Genomic DNA, 18,798 nt, shown 5'->3' on the forward strand with positions numbered 1-18,798 from the left:
ACCCCAGGCCTGGGAGTCAGAGTTATCCCTGGGCGGGGTTAGTCCCTGGTCTCTCCCACATGAACGGCTGGGGCCACAGGACCAAATCCATCCAACGTCTGGGTCCTGGTCCACACTGTTCCCTCCTGGGTGGGTTTGACCTGGACTGTCTGCTGTCCTGAGGAACTTCAGCTCCTACTAAATGACTGTTCCTTTCAAGCTGTGCATTGAACCAGCCTCTCCTGCAAGGCCATTTCAGGGAACACACGTCAAAGGAGTTCTGCAAACAGTACCTTCACACAGCAGTCCGCTTCAGGGCCATTCCCTTACGACGTGGGGGAATGGGTTCTACTAAATACAGCAGATTTATGATGCCCAACGTCGACCTGAAAGGAACAGACTGCACTTGGCTCCACTGTGAGCCTGAGACGGCCCATAGTCACATTTTGATGTGAGAAGGTGCAAAGGAAAAGGCAGGCAGGCTGGGAACACCATCCTGACCTCCACTCAGCTACTCCCTAGAGCCCCAGAGGCCGATGCAGATGTTAAAATTCTCTCTGAAAAGTGGATGACAAAGTGCTCCTGGAGTCCTTCCTCTTTCTAATGCTAGATACTCATTTTTTCCTCTGCTTTCCTTGGGACAAAGGTCCCGGTATAACCACGGGGCAACAGAGGCACATCGAGGCTGGCTCCCCAGCATGTCTTTCCTCTCCTGCAGCGATAGAAATGTCATCCATGCACGTTTCCTGCCTCTTGTGCAGTTAGGAGAGGCTGTGTGACTACCTGAGAAAGATGCAAACTCTGGATGGTGCCCAGAAGCGAGGAAGCCTGTCTTCCCCCATCCCTCCTTCCCACAGGCTGGGGCTGCAGGCTGGAGCAGAGGCCACGACCTTGACGTTGAAGCCGGGGAGCCCCGCCTGCCCGAGAAAACTGTCATCACCTTGAAGACTGTGTCGTCGTGGTCACGGCGGCCTCACTAACACATGTGGTTTAAGGATCCTGACACGTCTACCACCCTTTCCTGATGCCGTGGCCAAAAAGCAAGAGCAAAAGGAACTTCGACTTTCCCTTGGTCGCGCGGAGACGCTCAGCTTTCCTTCAGGCCGGGACTCCTCTCGGCTCCCTCTCTTCTGGGTCAAGAATGCAGCCCAGTAAGTTCTCTTTTTCTAAATAAGACCAGGCAGGGGATTCTTGTTAGCAGTCAGCTTCCTGCCCTGGAGTAACACCATTCAGGGCAAGTTTGGGATTTCACAATTGGGGAACGCCTCTCCTCCCACAGAACAGTGGGATGAATGCATTTCACGAGCACTGAGTAAAGCTTCTTCCCCTAACTGGAAACTAAAGTGCACAGAGCCTGAGCAGGTAGCTCCAAGGACTCGGGCCCCGCAGGGTGCAGGGTGCCTGGTACCAGACTGTTCTCCTGGGTGAGCCTCCCCGAGGACCAGCAGGACGAGTGGTGAGGGTGGAGACAAGGAGGCTGCGGCTCCCGACGCCGCGAGGACGCTGTGGGGGTGACGCCAGGGGCAAGGAGGGGGACCCGGGCAGTGAAGGAGAGATCCAGGGGTGGAAAGCACGGCTCCACTCCGTCCCGTTAGGTGTCAGGCGTGACAGGGCCCAATACCCAGCACCCCTGTCCCCCATCCCAGTCCCGGCCTACGAGTCAGGGGGGTCAGCAAAGGAGACAAAACACAGACTTCATTCATGATCAACAAGGGCCCGGTTCCTTCGGGGGAGTTTAGTGTGGCCTCCTCCGTCGGCTGGGCCGGGGGACTGTGCTGTTTAAACCGGTCGGATGGGCTCTCCTGCGGCTCGGCAGCACCGGGAGCGGGGACAGGAGAGGACGAGCGAGACGGGCACCGGCGTCCTGAGCCCGGCCCCAGCCCTGCCAGCCCGCTCCGCGTACCTCACCGCGCGCAGGCACGCGGCTGCGCAGAGAAAGGCGCACAGGCAGCAGCTCCTCCAGAAGCTCAGCTTTTTTTATTTAGCAACTCAGGTTGAGATCAAATAACCCTCCCAGTAGGTTGAGGTTTTGAGGGATCGTAATAAACAGAAGATGTGGAACACCAGTGACAGTTAAGGTCTTGAGAAAAGGACAGAATGTGCCCAAGACAGCAAAGGACAGAAAGGATGGCCCTCGAGGCACCAGGTGCCCGCGACTCAATGTTCCAAGTGTGTGTGACCCTGACTCTGGGGGCAGAGGTGGGACCAGGAAGCACCAAGGCCTCTCTTTAGCCCAGTGGACATCGACCAGAACTTTCTACAGAAGAACTTGTGCTTTTAGGCCTTGGCTATTTTCTGGAGACACCACTGAGAATTCAGCTGTCACCCAGGGTCGTTTACAAGCCCCCAGGGCTGAACATTTATCGCTGCCGGGATAGGTTAACTCCATCCTGAGACAGGTGGGTGGTCTCGCGTCCACTCCTGGAGGCCTGGAGAATCTGACGAGAGGGAAAGGAGAGAGACGGGCTTCCGCGTTCCTGAGCGACGGGAAGAGCGCAAGGTGATGGGAGGAGGGCGGTGCTCAGTTCTTCAGCTGGGACACTTCGTACAGGTATGCAGCCAGCATCTTGGTGCCTTCAATGTAGTTGTGCCTGACAGGGAGGAACAGTCATCACGCTGGCTGGTGTCCCGAGGGCCGGGCACAAATACTGCGTTCCTTCCGGAAGCGGACATCCCACCGGCCTGGCGTGCTGGCCCTGAGCGCTGCTTGCCTTGGTTCTCAAGTCCAGTCCGACTGCCCCACCAGGGACCAGCCCTGGTCCTGGTCTAACGGAACGCGTGGCTCTCAGCCGGTACTTAGTGTGAAGGGCCTTACCCGGACCACAGCTCCTCCCTGTCCGGATGCGAGGTCTCCACCTTGTGTCCTAACACCCAGGGCTCTGTGCTCTCCCCCTGCCCTCCAAGCAGGGCCTTTCTTTGCCTCAGTCCCTGATTGGCCCACCCCAGTCACCCCAAGACGGCCCCTCTTTTCTGCCCTCACCTGTTGAGCTTTTCATTCTGGGAGTGGGCTCCGTCATCTGCTGACCCCACGGGCAACAGCATGACATTCTTCCCTGTGGCCTCCTGAAATGTCAAAGTCACAGGAATACTGCCGCCTTCCCTGGTCAAGTCTGGCTCAACACCAAAAACTGAGGGAGAATGGAATAAAAGACACTGAGCTTTAGGGCTGCGAGGCCAGGGATCCGCCACAGATCTACTGGCCCGCAACCCCAAGTCCAGATCAGCAGCCCTGCTCTCAAGGTTGGAGGTGGCACAGCCCAGCCCGCACAGAGACAGAGCTGACACAGCCACACGCCCATGATCCGCCAGCGCCTATCCGCCCCCAAAGAGGACGTCTGACCTGTCTTCAGGGCTCTTCTCCCAGCCAAGTAATGAGGGTGGTTGAAGTCGGATACCCAGGGCTTCCCGCCGTGGCTCAGGTACACCTTGAACTTGTTGGGACTGTGCAGTTCAGCAAACTTCTTGGTCAAGTAGCTCGTAACCTGAAGCACAGGCAGGAGAGACAGTGTCTTACAAGCCTGGCCTCTGACCTAGTGCTGGGGATCTACTCCTCAACAGTCTCTGGGGGTGAGTCCACAGTCGTCTACAACGGGTCTATAAGGGGTCTACAGTGAGTCTATGGGTCTACAATGAGTCTCATCTGCTGCTGCTAAACACTGATCTGCATAACTACGATAACAGAAAAAGGGATTTTATCATGAAACAAACTTCAGTTATTTAAGGTAAAAGGTAATGTTTTAATTTCAAGCAACCCTCCCGCTGCCCAGAGCCCCACTGACAGGCCCCGGGTGCGCAGCACGCCCCGCCCACGCCCCAGCACCCCACGTGCCTGCTCGGTGACCACCTCAGGAGTCATGTCTGGCACGAGCCTGATGGAGAACTTGCCGATCACTTTGCGGGGAATCACGGTCTTGACCCCCGACCCAGAGAAGGCACCTTCGATCCCGTGGAGGGAGAGGGACGGGTACCGCCACCTGTGCATCAGGATGTCTTTCTGCAGAAAAACGACAAAGTGGGTCGGAGACGGCACCGCCTGCTCGCGGAGGAGCCCGGCCGGCCTGGGGTCCACACACCGTCAGGAAGGCAGGAGCGACCCGGCAGGGCCGGTAGATGAGCCGGCCCCAAAGGCGCTCCGGCAGCCGCTACAACAGCCCCCCAAGGGGGCTCTGCGCGCCCAGGACGGCCGCAAGCGTGTCCTCTCCGCGCCTCCCAGTGAGTCCGCACCGCCCGGGTCGACAAAACTGACCACACAGGAGCCACGCGTTCTGGCCAGCCCCACCCATATGAGGGCTGCTGCAGAGCCAGGGGCACCAGGAAGGGGAGGGAGGCGTGACCCCGGCCATCCTAGGTCCTGGGCTTACAGGACACCGAGTGTGGGGCGAGCTCCCCGAGGAGGGGAAGCCAGGCCGTGCAGCACGTCCTAGGCCGGTGCCCACGGACAAGCCCGGCAGCCTCTGCTGCGGGGATGGGCACAAGGCAGCCCCCCGTCTCGCGAGCGTCTACTTGACACGGCCGCCTCTCATGCCCCTCTCGTCCCAGCGGTGGCACGCGACGTATCAGGAGAGGACACGCTGCCGCCCGAAACCCTGGGCTTCCTCGGCGACTCAGCACGTGACTCTGGACGTGTTTGTGAACCAAAGAGCCCAGTGACGGCCGGAAGGAGCAGACACGGCCCTTAAGCAGACACCTCACGTAAAGGCAAATGTTACTGGAAGGCAGCGGGGCAGGAGGAAATACAAATGTGTCCAGAGCCCAACCTTCCCCAGACTCGTCTCTCCCCTGGGACTAGTCTCTCTTGGTCACGGCGTCAGGACCCAACTGACTGCCGCCCGCGAGGACCCCGTCTCGGCTCCGCCTGTGAAATCCTTACCCCGCTCGGTCCTCTCCGACGCGTCCCGAGCCTGAGGGGTCCCCGGCCCTGCCACCCCGCCCCCCAGCGCCCCCCGCAGCCTCACGGCCCCCCAGCCCCAGCGCCTCAGCTCCTATCCCGCCACACCCCCTGCCCGCAGTCTGTCCCCAGTGAGGGCTCATCAGCGCGTCCCTCTACTCAACACCAGTCACACCGCCGTCTTCCAGGACAGTGCACGACCTCCTCAGCAGATCAGAGGCCTTTCTGTCAGGCATCTTCACTCCGAACCCCGGGCCTCACTGGCCGCCCACGAGCGGGACAGCTGAGGCCTGCTCTGCCGCTCAGCCCCGCCTGTCTCCTGCAGGCCCGGTGGCACTCCCGTCTAAGGAGGCTTCCCCCTCTCCCCAGGCGCCAGACCACCCCACGGTGGCCTCCGCACACCCCCTAAGCTTCTCTGCCCGTCTGTCACCTGGAGAGGTGACACTCAAGGGCCAAGCCCGGTTGCGCTCCTCCTGCATCCCCAGGGCCTGCCGCTGTGGTTCAACTAAAGCTTAGTTAACCACGTGAACTTATAGTCACACCTTAGAAACCAGGAACTAAGGTAATTAAGAGAAAAGTCACAACACGATTTTCTCCTGACAGTTAAGTAAATGTTTTGTGCAAATGGTTTCCACCTTAGCACCCAGCTCCGTCAGGAATGGCTTAAATCATCTCTGGCCCGGTGGTAAAGTGACTTCCCCACATGTGCAAATGAGGAAAAGCCCCTGCCTCTCTGCAGACGTCCCCCAGCTCCCGAGCTCTCCACAGTCGACATGTGACACGTTAAAGAGCTCCCAGCTCCCAGCCTGGCGCGTGGTGCCTTCCGGCGCCTGCACCATCTGGCTGCTCCCGTGCCCGGGGTACGCCCGAGTCCATCCAGCCCTCAGCCTCCGGCCCGGGGACTCTGCAAGCCCGGCGGGGGGCAGGCCTCGCGGCGCCCGGGCAGCACCTTGCAGCCGTGCAGCAGGGTCTGTGTCCCCACATCCCGGGTGTACTCCTCCAGGTCGAAGTCGATCTTGTCGTAGAGCTCCAGCTCGTCGTCCGTCACGGAGGCCACCGCCTCGCTGATGCCCGGGATGAGGATCTTCCCCGTGCGGTCCATCAGGCAGCCTGGAGGAGTGGGGAGGGTGAGCGCTCAGCGTGCATGCGCTCCGGAAGGCGTTCTGTTACCGTAACAACCCAGGGAGGAGAGCAGGGGCACCTGCCGTGTAACACACGGAAGGCAGGTGAGCCGTCCACGGTCACGGAGCAGGATACACACACGGAGCAAACGGGCTCCCGCAGGCCTGCCCTGAAAACCACTCCTCTGTCCAACATGTCCTGTTTAAGGCACGCCCCACGAGAAACTACCTGCTCCCACGCTGAGGGCGGAAAACCGAGTGGGGCAGGGTAGACTCCAGTCCCAGAAAAGTCAGCTCTGTGCACGGCCGCCGCCGCCCGCCACGGAAGGAAACAGGACTGAGCACACGGCGGGCCGAGGCCGTGCGCCAGGGGGACACCAGGCAAGGGAGCCGTGGCCTCGCTCTCACAGGGCTGAGCGCGCAGGAGACTGCTGCGGCCAGTCACGGTGTCAACTAGACCGAGGTTGACGCCCTCCAGGGACGTAACACACAACGGCGTCCAGAGGAAGGACGGCCGTGACAGGGCAGGCAGGGTGCCTGAGTCGGGCCGCGGAGACGACATGGCGGGGAGGGGAGGCAGAAATGAAGCATGGGGGTCTTTTAAAGGGACCAGTCAGTGGCGGGGGGTGGGAGGGAGGGACAGAAGGCATGAAGCAGCCTGGAAGCAGTGCCTGCACCAACCTCCCGCCCGACTGCCACGCGGTGACGGAGCCCACGCTCACCCATCAGCATGATGAGGTCGGTCATGGCCTCGTGCACTGAGCCGCCGTACACGCCGGAGTGCAGGTCTCTGTTGCTGCATTCCACCTGCGGACACATGGCCACCCTGCTTGGCTGCTCACGGGAGCCCGTTCTTACCGCGCGACAGTAAAGTGAGCAAAGAACGTTCACACGACCATTTTCGAAATCAAAATCTGCTCCCTCAACAAGCAAAGCAAGGTGCTTCCTAAATGCCAGAACTCTGGCAACAATCAAAAAATCCTCTTGGAAACGCCAACCACAGGAGAACGCATGGGCACCCAGAGCCCTCCCAGCTGCTCCCCGCACGACTCGGCACAGACCTCAATGAAGAAGTAGCAGATGCCCCGGAGCCCGTAGGTGATGCAGGGCTTGTTCTTCCCCAGCCAGTAGTTGTCAGAGATGCAGACGTAGTCCACATCCTTAAAGAACACGTCCTTCTGTGCAAAGATCAGCGCATCCAGGCCTTCGGAGCCAGACTCCTCCATGCCCTCCAGACAGAAGCGGACGTTGACGGGGACTTCCTGGGCAGGAGGCCGGTGAAGGAAGGCACTCAGAGCTCACAGGCTTAGAAGCAACAGCCAGGAAGCCACCCAATGTTGGGAAGTCACGAATTTCAAATAAGTGACTTCCTCCAGACCGACCACTGGGCGGGCTGTGTGTGGCCCACAGAGACCTTCAGTCCCCAGGCGCTGGGCCACCAGGGGACAAGCGTGGCTTCGGCCGGTCACCCTTAGAAGGACTCCTTCCAAGGAGCTCCCAGCCCGACCACATGTGCCACTCATCGGGGTCTCTGCGCTCGCCCAGCGCGAATCAGCGTCTCCAGCAAAGCTGAGCCGCCCTCTCTAAAACAAAGGCCACGACACAGACAGCCAGAGCCTTCATCTGCGTGGCCACCAGCAGTGCACGCAAGAGCGAGAGCGCGCTTCCCCCAGTTCAGAAGGCGCTCCACGCACTGCAAGCCCTTCTCCTCCAGAGCTGACAGTGACCCTAAGATGCCACGTGGCTCCCGCTCCGGGGGCTTCCAGGTCTCCCCAAGGCTGTGCTGTGAGGCACGCGGCCCTTCCACAGCAGACAACGTGAAGCCACACCTGAGCGAGGCGGTGCCAAAGGCCATGGAAGGCTGGGCCCGTATGGACTCACGTCTGCGGGGTCCTAGCTCAGAGCTGCCCCCAGACAGCGCTGCTCAGCACACGCAGCGCCCCTCTGCCACTCCAGTGGAACAGGGGTGAGGGGAGGTGCGCTGAGCGGCTCTGCCCTGCACACGGCCACCCCTCCGCTCGGCCACCCGCTGATCCCAGGGGCCCTGGAGGAGAGGGGCCTTCCCGGCCCGAGCCCAGCTCCCTCGAACCCTTTTCAGATCTACCACCCCATGTCCTGACAAAAATGCTTGTCTTATCATTCTTATCACAACACAAAATAAAAGCAAGATGCAGAAACTGCCTATATGTTATGATCACAATCAGATTAAAAAGAATTCTTGAAAAGATTGGTAAGTAACAAAATATTAAGTCTCTGAGGCCTGGATTCTAGGCACCTCTTTTTTCTCTCTACTTTTCTGTATTTTACAAACTTTCAACAAGGAGCAGATGTTTCAGTTAAGGAAATATATTTTTAAAAATCAAATTTAGTTTTAGGAGGATAAAAACCACACAGAGAAAGTAAGGGTCTGTCGGCTAGCACAGGGCCCGGGTCACGCCCTGGCAAGCGCCCACTTCCCAGGCGCGGTCAGAGCCCGGAACTCTCACCTGCCTGGGTCCCTGCTGAGTCACCAACAGGGTGACCTTGGGACAACTGTAAAACCACTGCACCTTCAATGCTTTCCCAAACTGGAAAACAGCCTATAAACTGGAAGATGACCCAGCTGCGCTGATGCAGTTTGCGGGGGAAGCCTGCTGTCTCCTGGCCCGCGCTCTTTGATCTTTAGGGGCTGTTCTGGGAACAGAAAGTCCCACTCTGCATCCCCAGGTGGAGCAGGTGAATCGGGCCCTAGATGTGGGCGGCGTACCTGACACGTTTTCTGGAAGGCTTCCAGGGCGTTCATCCAGCCGGCCACTGGCCCCTTATCATCGGTGGCTCCTCTCCCATACAGTTTGCCTAGAACAGCAATCAGCAAGTTCATCAGGTGACGGTCGCAGCGCACAGAAAGGAGCACCTCTCGGTGAACATCTGACGACATCCCAGCGCGACCCCACGCAGCCATCCTAAGCCTCTTCTTCGTGTCAGAAGCCCCATTTCCATTCTATCAGGAGCCCCGAGTCTCCACCCAACATGATCGTTAGGATCTTCCAGAGAACTCGCCCGATCTAAGAGCAAGCCGTGGGAGTGCGGCCAAGGTCCCCACCGTCTCAGGGCACGCGCTGCAAACCCAGCTCCGCGGGACCACTGCCGCTTGGCTCGTGTGTTAAAATCTAGTCCACAGCCAGCCGGCAGCAGCGGGGGAGGGAGACCTGGCTGGAGGCAGGTGCACCGACCAGGAGAACCACAGCCTCGCCCACACCACAGCCCAATGTGATGAGGAACAGAACTGACGTCCGTCACATACCTCTCTAGGTTATCACTACCTTTAGTAGGACGCTGCCCCTCCCCAGTGTAACCGGTCACCTCCCCCCTGCACAGCCACCTCTGGGACCCCCGTACCAAGGTGGGTGTCTGGGCTGGGCGCTGGCCATCTTGAAGGACACCAGGGAAACAAGCCCAGACCCCCCTCCCGGACCGGATGCAGCATAAGGCCCGAGGGAGGCCAGAACCCCGGGCGCCGTGTGCTCAGGGGGCCCCTCCCGGCCTCAGTCTGTCCCGGTCGGTCCTCTGTCCTCCTCACCCGTAGCCCATTTTCAACGTTCGGCAGGTCAACCTGACCCACCCCAAAGCGGCGTGGGGCTTAAAGCCATCACTGCCTTGGGGATTTCTTTTTTAAACTAAATCTGCTTTTCACAAAAGCTAAAGAGCTCTTCTAAGACACATCCTCGTCCCTGTGGCAAACACTGACCAAGCGACCCCAGGGAGCCGGGGCTGTGCGGGCCGAGGCGGACAGAGGCCGAGAGCGCCCACCCCCGGCCCGGCACGCCAGCAGGCATGTGTGGGCAGCTTCTCCGGGCTACGGGGGCGCTCCAGGTTCTTCCGTCCTGCGTGTCTGTGTGTCTGTCTGGGGGTGGGCTGTCAGGGAGGGGCTGAGCAGTAGGTGACCAGGGCTGGCGCAGAAAGAGGCGCAATGAGGGGCGAGAAGATGGGGCCCACCGGGTCCCCCAAGAGGCACCGCTGTGGGGCAGGGCGGGAGGCGGTGCAGGACCCGCCTCCACAGGCCAGGGGAGGGCCTTGCAAGGGGGAAGAGAAGGGGCGGGACGAGGACGACCTCCGGGGGGTTCTGGTGCAGGGGTGGGGAGGAGGGGCGCCGCTGGGAGAGGGGAGAGGGGACGAGAGGAAGGGCGGGGGTCCAGGCTCTGGACTGAGGACACGTCAGCAAGCGCACCCCGAGGACCGCTGTGCGCAGCAATGGCGTGACTGTCCCTGAGCCGGGGAAGCTCCAACAGAAACTCAGCGTGTCCCTCAAGAAAGGCTTTACTTAAAGACGGTCTGCACTCGGCCCAAGGGGACGAGGCACAAATGAAGGGGCTGCTCCACGTGGCGAAAGGCTGCGTCCAGTGCGGAAACGTGAAGGTTCAGTGACGAAGGCAGGCGGAGCCTTTACCCGGGGCGGGTTGGGGGGCAGCGAGAAGCGGGGCCAGTGCGGGGGGCGGTGAAGAGGTGCGCAAGGTGCCCGCGGGGCCCAGCCCGGGAGCCCTCGATGGCTTCACTGAGCCGTCACTGCCATCCTCACCAGGGCAGCAGGCATCGGGGAAAGGCCAACGCTTCCCTAAACCCTGACGGGAGCTGCTAAAATGCGCCACGGAAGCAGCTACGAATCGGATCAGATTTGGATCCCAGGTTTTGGGATGCTGCACCACCTCAATTCCGATCGGGCTTCCTGGGAAAGTGTCAGCAGGAGAGGGAAGCCCAGCAGGCCCAAGGCCCCAGAGACCTGGTTCCAACAAAGAAAGGAAGGCTTTCGGAGGTTTCAAGGATGGATGCACACGCGTGAGGCTTCCAGAACCCAATTTCTAGATCATGTACAAACAGCCAGCTCTGGAAAGACAACCCAGAGGCCACGGGTGCACCTCCTAAGCAAATGCCACAAGTCCTCGTCCTTGGGGAAGCGTCCCTACCATCTCGCTCCACCAAGGTGAAGGGCTCGCTGTCCCAGCCGTCCTCCAGGGCTGCCGGCTGCACGTCCAGATGTCCATAAATGCACACCGTTTTCTTCTGCGGGTCAGAGCCCAGTGTGCCGAGTAAAATGGGCGGAAGTGGTATCTCCGAGCCATCAGGGAGCTGGGGGAGGAGAGGAGGCCATGGAGGACAGACTTTGTTTAAAGAGGGTGGTGTTTACAGAAGATGTTATCAACATGCCCTGGACAATCTTATGTGTTCTCATCAACCACTTCTATTGCAGAGTTCAAGATCATACTGTTCAACCGAGTCATTAATTAACAAGAATATACTTTCCCGTAATCCGGAGCACAGAGACTGGACTACGGCCATCCCACCCTGAACGTGCCCCATCTCATCAGAGCACAGAGAGTGAATTATGTTTACTAACTGCAGGTGGCTTGGTAAATTTTTAAAGGTTGATTTTTGAAAAAAACTTTTATGTAACAAAACATATTACAAAGGCTGAGTTTGGGATGCAGCTTAGTTCATTATTTTCTAAAATACTGTATAAAAACTACGGTAATCTTAAAGCAGAAGATGCATTTTGAAGTGTTTTATGTAAATCACAGTCATGCACAGAAAGGGCCGTAGACCAGGGTATGGTGAACTGTAATGTGCAGGAGGCCACGCTGCGTGAAGCCGCAGTAGCTGGGACTCCTCCTGAGCCTTCTCCCAGAGGCCGTATCAGCCTCCCAGTCCCCTACGGGCGGGGGACAGATATTAATCACAGGATTCTCTCCTCATCTAGGGTAGAAATGCAGGTGTACGAAGGCAAGCCAGTGCCAAGCCCCACATCAAACTCAGGTCCCTTCCAACATTCACATCAGCTCAGCGTCTGCACCTCCCATGGTAAACCATGGCCCACGAAGAGCCTGCAAAATATCCGGCACCCCATCCTCCTCGCCCCGTTCCTGCAGTCTAAGAGGACAACCCGAGGTCCTTACAAAGTGCCACCAACGGCAGGGAGGGTGAAAGGAGCACGTGCTGAGTTTCAACTGCAGGAGCGAGGAAGAGTCACAGAGGAGCCATCACACACCTGGGTGTCAGGCTAGTTACTAGAAAACGCTCTGAAAACATACGTAACTAAACAGAACACACAAACCAAACTGGTAATGAAGCTATGGTAACGATTTACAATTAAGAGGTAAAATGAGCAGCAGCTAAAACCGACAAGCAAATCGGGACAAGGGATGGGCCGGTAAAAGTGTCCTTCTCCAAACTCCCGGGGGCACTGAGCACCTCTACGTCTCCGCGCCCATCAGGGAACGTTCCAGGCCGCCGAGTTCTCTCAGGATACGGGATCTGTCCTTCCAGTGCACCCTACTCATAAATGCCAACTTAACTGCTGCTGACCCTGCAGCTGCCCACGCGCAATCCTGGACTCCACCTCGCCACCCACCCACGTGAGCTGCCCTGGGGCTGTGTCCTCGCGAGGACGGCCTGTAGCCACCAGGGCAAAGAACCGTTCTCGAAACCAAACGCCCTGACCTGGTCACACAAGACACGGGGCGCTGCGGTCCCAGCTGGCCCTTTGCTTGCCTCATAGGAAAGTGATTTTTAAAAACAGATTTTCTCTAAATAAATCTCTGCTCCAGGTAGCTCCTCCGAAACACTTTAGCATTTTCTAAGAAGCCACTTGGGCCCATAGATATTCATGCCACAAACTGCAAATCTCTCTCTGGGTTTCCCCACTTACTCAGATGTCACAGGACAAGGCCTGGGCGAGAGACACAGTGATGTGTTCACAGGGAGAACACGCTGTCCTCTACCAGCATCTGTCTGGGCACAAGTCTGTGTCAAGGGGTCCTCACGTCTCCCTCCTTTCCACCCATTCTAACGGCCACCACACGAGTCCAGCTCCCGACCCCTGACCCACTGGACCGGCGCCGGGGGCTCTCCCGTCACTGCTCTGCTCAGGAGCCATGACTGCCCCATTTGCTGAGCTCCTCTGTCTGGCGCTCGGGCCCTCAGGGACAGGGCCCGCCACCACCCGGGGCAGCGCTGGGCTGCAGGCAGGCCGGACGTGACGGCTCCTGCACCAACCCTGGCAGGGAGGCCCCAAGAGCCCCAGATCAGCCCTCCCACCGTCACATCGGCCCCTGAACCTTGCCCAGCAGGGACCGGGCTCCCAACATCTCTCCTCTGTGAGCCTGAAAGTACCCCAGCTTCTGCGCATACAAGTGCTGACAGCCACCCCACACCCGCCCCAAGTCACCACCACCTCCAGGAAAGGGCAACACCACTGCCAGATGAACTGATGGGCAGAGGGGACCACATGTGCTATGGCTGCGCCCCATGAGGACCTCGGCAGAGCTTCTCTAACAGTGATGAAAGCTGCCAACTCCTTCCCTGATAAAAGTAGGCGTCGTGGAACTCAAATAGTGTGGCAGTCATTTAGTCTTTCGTGGAAGGCCCTTTCTGAAGAACCGCACTGTAACATCCGTGTTAAACAGAATAGATCCATCTATTTTAACAAAACAACTCTTAAAAATTATTTGTCACCTAGATTTTTTTTTTAATATATTAGGAAAAAAGGAAGAGGAAGAAAGTCAAGTATGCTCCTAACAGACACTAACTCAAAGAAACTTGGTTTAGCCTCTCATGAGTGGGCAAAGTGCCAGGAAGCTCTAATGTGCCTTAAGTAATCTTCAGTTAACTATTAAGTCTGTGGTCAGAAGAAATCTCACACAAACAACACTGGACTGGGAATCGGAAGGCCCAGATTTTAACCTCCTTTGCCATGGGCCTATTATTGGTTCCCAGGGAGACAGAGCCCACCTGGGCCTCTGGGTCCTTCCATTTATGAAAAGAGCTGAATGTCCATATCTGAAATCCCAGGATGTGGTTTCAACGGACACATAAATCATCAGGCAAGAGAACCAAGATAAACCAAACCCAGTTATCCCTGCAACATAAAAGAGCATTACAAACTTCGAAAATGCATGCCACGAAACATGTAATTAACACGGGACTGAAATCATCTGAAAGGAAAATAGTGGAATAATGCACCAAAAAGTAAGATTGTTCATTCAAGTTAGAATCTGTCAGAATCCTGCATTAAAATGCAACTGAGCCCCAAGTCCCACACATAAAGTAGCCCTTTTCCTTTTCAAGTCATGAAAAGTGCTGTTTCTACCAACTGGGGACACAGTGGGTGTGAGTTGGAGTCTCCATTAGTTTTGCATCTGATTGGCAAAGAGCAACTTCCTGGTCTGAAGGCTGACTGACTGCTGGGAAGGAATGCCAGCTCGCCTCAGAATGGCCATTATGTTAACTTCTGCTTAGATAACACTCAACAGTTCTCCTTCCTGGAGAATAGTGATGAGTATCACAAATCTCTGTCTAATCCAGCTCAAGAAATCACACAGTTTAGCATCCAAATCAGGCCTTCTTTGTTTGTTTGAAAGACCAGCAGGTTATCTGAAGCAAAGACATGTAAGAACTAGCGGAGGCCTATCAACTCCTCAGTAAACCTGCTCGTTGTGGCTCTGCAGCGCGGAGAGTGCCGGCCGCATACCTTCTGGTTCCCAATGTCCACCAGCTCCACGGAGCCCCCCAGCTGCTTGATGTCGGCAGCGGCGACCTCCATCATCCTCCTGATCTCGCCTCTTTTCTCGGGCCACGCAGACACGCTCTGGATGGCCACCCATTCCGCAAGTTTCTGTTTGTGGATAATAAGCAGAAGGGATTCTGAAAAGGTGCTCCTTGAGGAAGGAAGGTACTCACAAGGGTGCCACTGTCCGGCCCACAGAGGTCACTTGCTACCTGCGGCCACTCCATTTGGAACATGCTGCCCAGACGCAGAAGAAGAGCTCCGTGGCATCTGCTTGTTGCTTAAGATATAAAGGGACTGCCTGTACTGACCCTACACCAAGAACTATACAGCATGACAGGAAAATCGTTAACCGTAAAGCATGACGTGAGTGTAACATGTACAAAGTTCCAGAAACACGTTTACATCTGCATCTGACAAAATTACAGCTGAAAGATACAGAAAATACCCAATATTTTCAGAGTCCAAGTTGGCTTATTTACCATCCTGACGATGGCCAAGTTCTCGAAAATAGAAGTTTTAGAATGAGCACTCTAAAGATTTCACCTGAAACATGTCTACCAAGGGCGATCTTAACGTATGATTCTTTAAGTTAACATCAAGAAACAGATTAATACATAACATTACCATATCATTTAAAACATGCTAAATGTAAAATAGTTCTTTATATCTACCACAAGAATAAACAAAAATCTTCAATTAGCTTTGCCATTTCTAGAAACAGGTATTAAGAGTTTCTGTCAAAAGCCAACTTATATACTGTAATGAGAAAGCAGAGGAAAAGACCTCTAGACAATACACATTTTCAGTTACTCTTTTCTTGTGGTGACAACACTTAAGATCTACTCAAGTACACGATACAGTTTTGCTGACTATAATCACCCCGCAGTGCACTGGATCCCCAGAACTTACCCACCTTGTAACTGAGGTTTGTACCCTCTGGCCAACACCTCCCCAGTTCCCCACCCCCCGACCACCACCGTTCGACTCTCAGCTTCTCTGAGCGCAACTTTTTCAGATTCCACATGTGAGATCACACTAGCGCTGGTCTTTCTCCATCTAGACAGTATCTGTAACACTTGATTAGAACAGCATAATTCATATTAGCTTCTTGAAAGTTTCTCTGGGTACCATGCAATTAAACTGAACTTGAATGTTTACTAGAATAAACATTCCCTTACCTTAACGTAGCGATCCTGATTCTCATCAACGTACTTAAACAGGGCAGTGAGGGCCGACATCTTTCAACCAGACCGCAGACCTTGGAGATTCCTGGAAGGAAGAAGAATCTGTCAGTGCTGCCTCGAGACAGGGTCCAACTGATCAACAGGCCTGGAGGCACCTGTGCAGGATCATAAACTGTACTCCACCCCCCGACCAGCACTGGATGCAATCGTCACGAGGACTCCAGCAAGTGACCTCGGCAGATACAGTGGTTCTGGAAAGCAGTCAGAGGCTCAGGCTGATCTCCATTCTTTTTTCAGAAGGAAAAGGTACACAGAATTGTATGTCAAAATGGAAGGTAATCGAAGGAAGGGCCTGAGTTGAAGACAATCTGATATAAATTAAAAGCAGGTACTCCCCAGGAGCACTGACATACCGGCATTTTAAAACGTTTTTTAAAATTTAATTTTACTCTCTTAAAGCACACAACTTCCCCCTTACTATTACCACAGAGGAAATAATCACTCCAAGGCTTCCACCAAAAATGTCACATCTTGTCTCTATGCCACAAACCAACAACACAGCAAACAAAGCCCGAGGAAAGGATCGTAATTCAGTTTAAGGAAACTGACAACCTGGGCCCAGAAACAGCCAAGACAACGTATGAAACTCCACTAGGGCCCGATTAAGATTAAAGAAACTTCCAGCCTCCCAGGTGCATTTTCTAACATCCAGTTTCTGCTCTGTGAGACCCAACACGCCCTGCTCCACCTTACAAATACAGGGGAAAAGAAATCATGTGACTCATCATCTTTTTTCTTTGTTTGGCCGTGTCTCAAGGCATGCAGGATCCTACTGATAGTTCCTCAACTAGGGACTGAACCCGTGCCCACTGCAGTGGAAGCTCATAGTGCCAACCACTGGACCACCAGGGAAGTCCCGACTCATCTTCTTTAAAAACTGGAATCAATATGAAGCACAGAAAATCCTGGAATTGGCACTTTCGAAATGGGTTCTCCCCCCTTCCTCCAACTGACAACTCAGATTCCATCACGTGGCAAGACTCAAACCTCAGCAGTGACAGGAAGTATTTCAGAACTGCAGCTGCAGCGTCACAAGACCCTACCACATCTCTGTAGTTACAGAGCAGGACGCCAGAAAAGCGCCTGCGTATGGACACACTGTAGTTAAAGAGCATCTTTTTCTTGGTATAGGATTCTGAAGTGACTTCTAAAGACAGGAGAGACTTTATCCACTGAGACATGAAGCCTGGCAACAGATCGAGGAAGTGCAGTGTGAGTTCAGTAAGGTCAATCCTCTTCCCACACCCAGAAAAGAGCATACAAACCTTCCAGCCAACTCAGAGGGTTTCAGCTGAGGCTCTGACCTCAAAGACAGGGATCCCTGAATGCAGAGGCACAGCATACAAGTCAAAGTTTTCAATCACAAAAGAAACCCTATTTAGCAGGACAATATGCTACATCAGGTACTTTTGAGCTTCTGGTCATTAAATGCCACAAATCCCACACTCACTGTAATATATTCTCATTAATATTATGTTCTTTGAGGCCCAATTAACCAATGGCCTTCCAGCAAAGGTCAAAGATTCAACTATCTAAGCTGCACCTTTTATCAAAGGAGAGTAAACACAGACCAAGACCGACTGTTGAGCCCTGCAGGCCACCTCACCAAGGCTGGAGAAAAAGCAACTGCTCCTCTGAACTGTGAACCCAGTCAGAGAGGTCAGGCCAGGTCCATTTCTCCCTCCCACTCACAGTTCTGGTTTTTCCCGTTTCACCACCACTTCTTTTATATGCCCTGGCGAACTCCATTTATTAGGGTGAAAGCACCGAGTTGGAGTGAGCAAAAGCAAATATTACCCTCTAGAAAGAAATGCCAGCCATACTCTCCTCTTGGAATCTAAAGTTCTGGGGAGTAACATAACTTCAACAGTGAAACTAGTGTGAGAGGAAGAAGTGATACGGCGGCACCTGGAACCATCCAGCAATGCCTACGAATGATTCTCCCAGTTCTGAGTGCCCCCATCCTGTCCCGCACTGATTCAAGGCACATGGTACCCTAAACAAACGCCTGAATCAGGGCTTCAAGCCTGTGTAAAACCACTGAAACAGCTGTGGAGACCTCTGGTTTGCCCAATCTAGACCTTCAATCCAAACGTACAGTTCTACAGAATTACTTCTCGCCACCCCTCCCTGCAAACACCAGGGACGACAAAGGCATGAGTAAAACCTACACCAAATCACTGAGGATCCCGTGTCGGCGGCGCGGGCGGCTCGGAGGCCCTGCCCGCGAGGCCCAGGGTCTCAAGGACTCGGTGCAGGCCGAACCGGGACCAGGCATCACTCCGCTTGACAGGTGAGAAAACGGAGGCTGCCTGAGGGCGGCCAGCTGCAAACTCCCAGCCTTAAATGTGGGCGGGGGCTAGAGACCCCTGACCCCGGGCCTCTGACCCCCGGGCGCAAGCCGTCCCGCCACACCAAACTCAGGCTTCCGCCAAGGGCTCTGCTACGAGACACAGGCTTTAGTTTTCTGCGGGCCTCGCCGAGGGAGGGTCGAGAGACCGGCGCGCGCGCGTCCTCCCCGCCGCCCCAGAGCCCGGACCCCCGAGCGGGCCTTTTGACCCGACACCCTCTTCTCCCGTTAGGCCGGCCACGCGCGGAGCGGGCCTGCGCCCTCGGCCCCCCAGCCGCGCCCGGCCTCCCCTGCTCCCCCGGAGGCGGCCCGGGGCCCCACGCTCCCGGCCTCCGCCCCGCTGCCACCGCCCTCAGGGCCTCCCCGCCTAGCGGTCCGTGACAGCACCTCACCAGCCCGCCGCTGCCGCCTCGCCGCTTCCGTACCACGTGCCCCGGTCTCGCCCCCGGCGCGGGCCCGCCCCGCTGCCGTCCCGCCCACCAATCCCCGCCCTTGTCCGGAGAGCTGGTGTCGCTCCGCCCCCGCCGCCGTGCCGTCCACCAATCGCGGGCCTTGCTATAGACGGCGTCGCCCCTCCCCTGCCGTCGCCCCGCCCCTCCGCTGCGCGGTACGGGGCGGGGCGGGGCGGGGCGGGGCTGAGACCCGGGGAGGCGGGGCTCCGAAGCACCTGCCTGGGC

The 18,798-nt window shown here is 56.2% G+C and overlaps 1 protein-coding gene across 3 annotated transcripts; it reads right to left on the reverse strand.

Moving 5' to 3' along the window:
* Window positions 1–1,934: 1,934 nt before the first annotated feature.
* CNDP2 (carnosine dipeptidase 2) lies at window positions 1,935–18,595 on the reverse strand. Of its 3 annotated transcripts, none has more exons than XM_057527083.1 (12): window positions 18,509–18,595; window positions 15,706–15,796; window positions 14,489–14,632; window positions 10,929–11,091; window positions 8,735–8,823; window positions 7,050–7,250; window positions 6,711–6,795; window positions 5,817–5,977; window positions 3,809–3,973; window positions 3,320–3,461; window positions 2,960–3,107; window positions 1,935–2,570 (listed from the first exon to the last, which is right to left on the reverse strand). In XM_057527083.1, the coding sequence occupies exons 2-12, from the start codon at window positions 15,763–15,765 to the stop codon at window positions 2,501–2,503; spliced, it is 1,428 nt and encodes a 475-aa protein (XP_057383066.1). In that variant the 5' UTR covers window positions 15,766–15,796; window positions 18,509–18,595; the 3' UTR covers window positions 1,935–2,500. The 3 variants fall into 3 exon arrangements, with proteins under 3 accessions (XP_057383066.1, XP_057383067.1, XP_057383068.1); XM_057527084.1 differs by having other exon boundaries at window positions 18,514–18,579; XM_057527085.1 differs by lacking the exon at window positions 18,509–18,595 and adding an exon at window positions 17,943–18,411.
* Window positions 18,596–18,798: the final 203 nt, after the last annotated feature.

The sequence above is a fragment of the Balaenoptera acutorostrata genome, chromosome 13, assembly GCF_949987535.1.
Source record: "Balaenoptera acutorostrata chromosome 13, mBalAcu1.1, whole genome shotgun sequence".
Lineage (NCBI taxonomy): Eukaryota > Metazoa > Chordata > Mammalia > Artiodactyla > Balaenopteridae > Balaenoptera > Balaenoptera acutorostrata.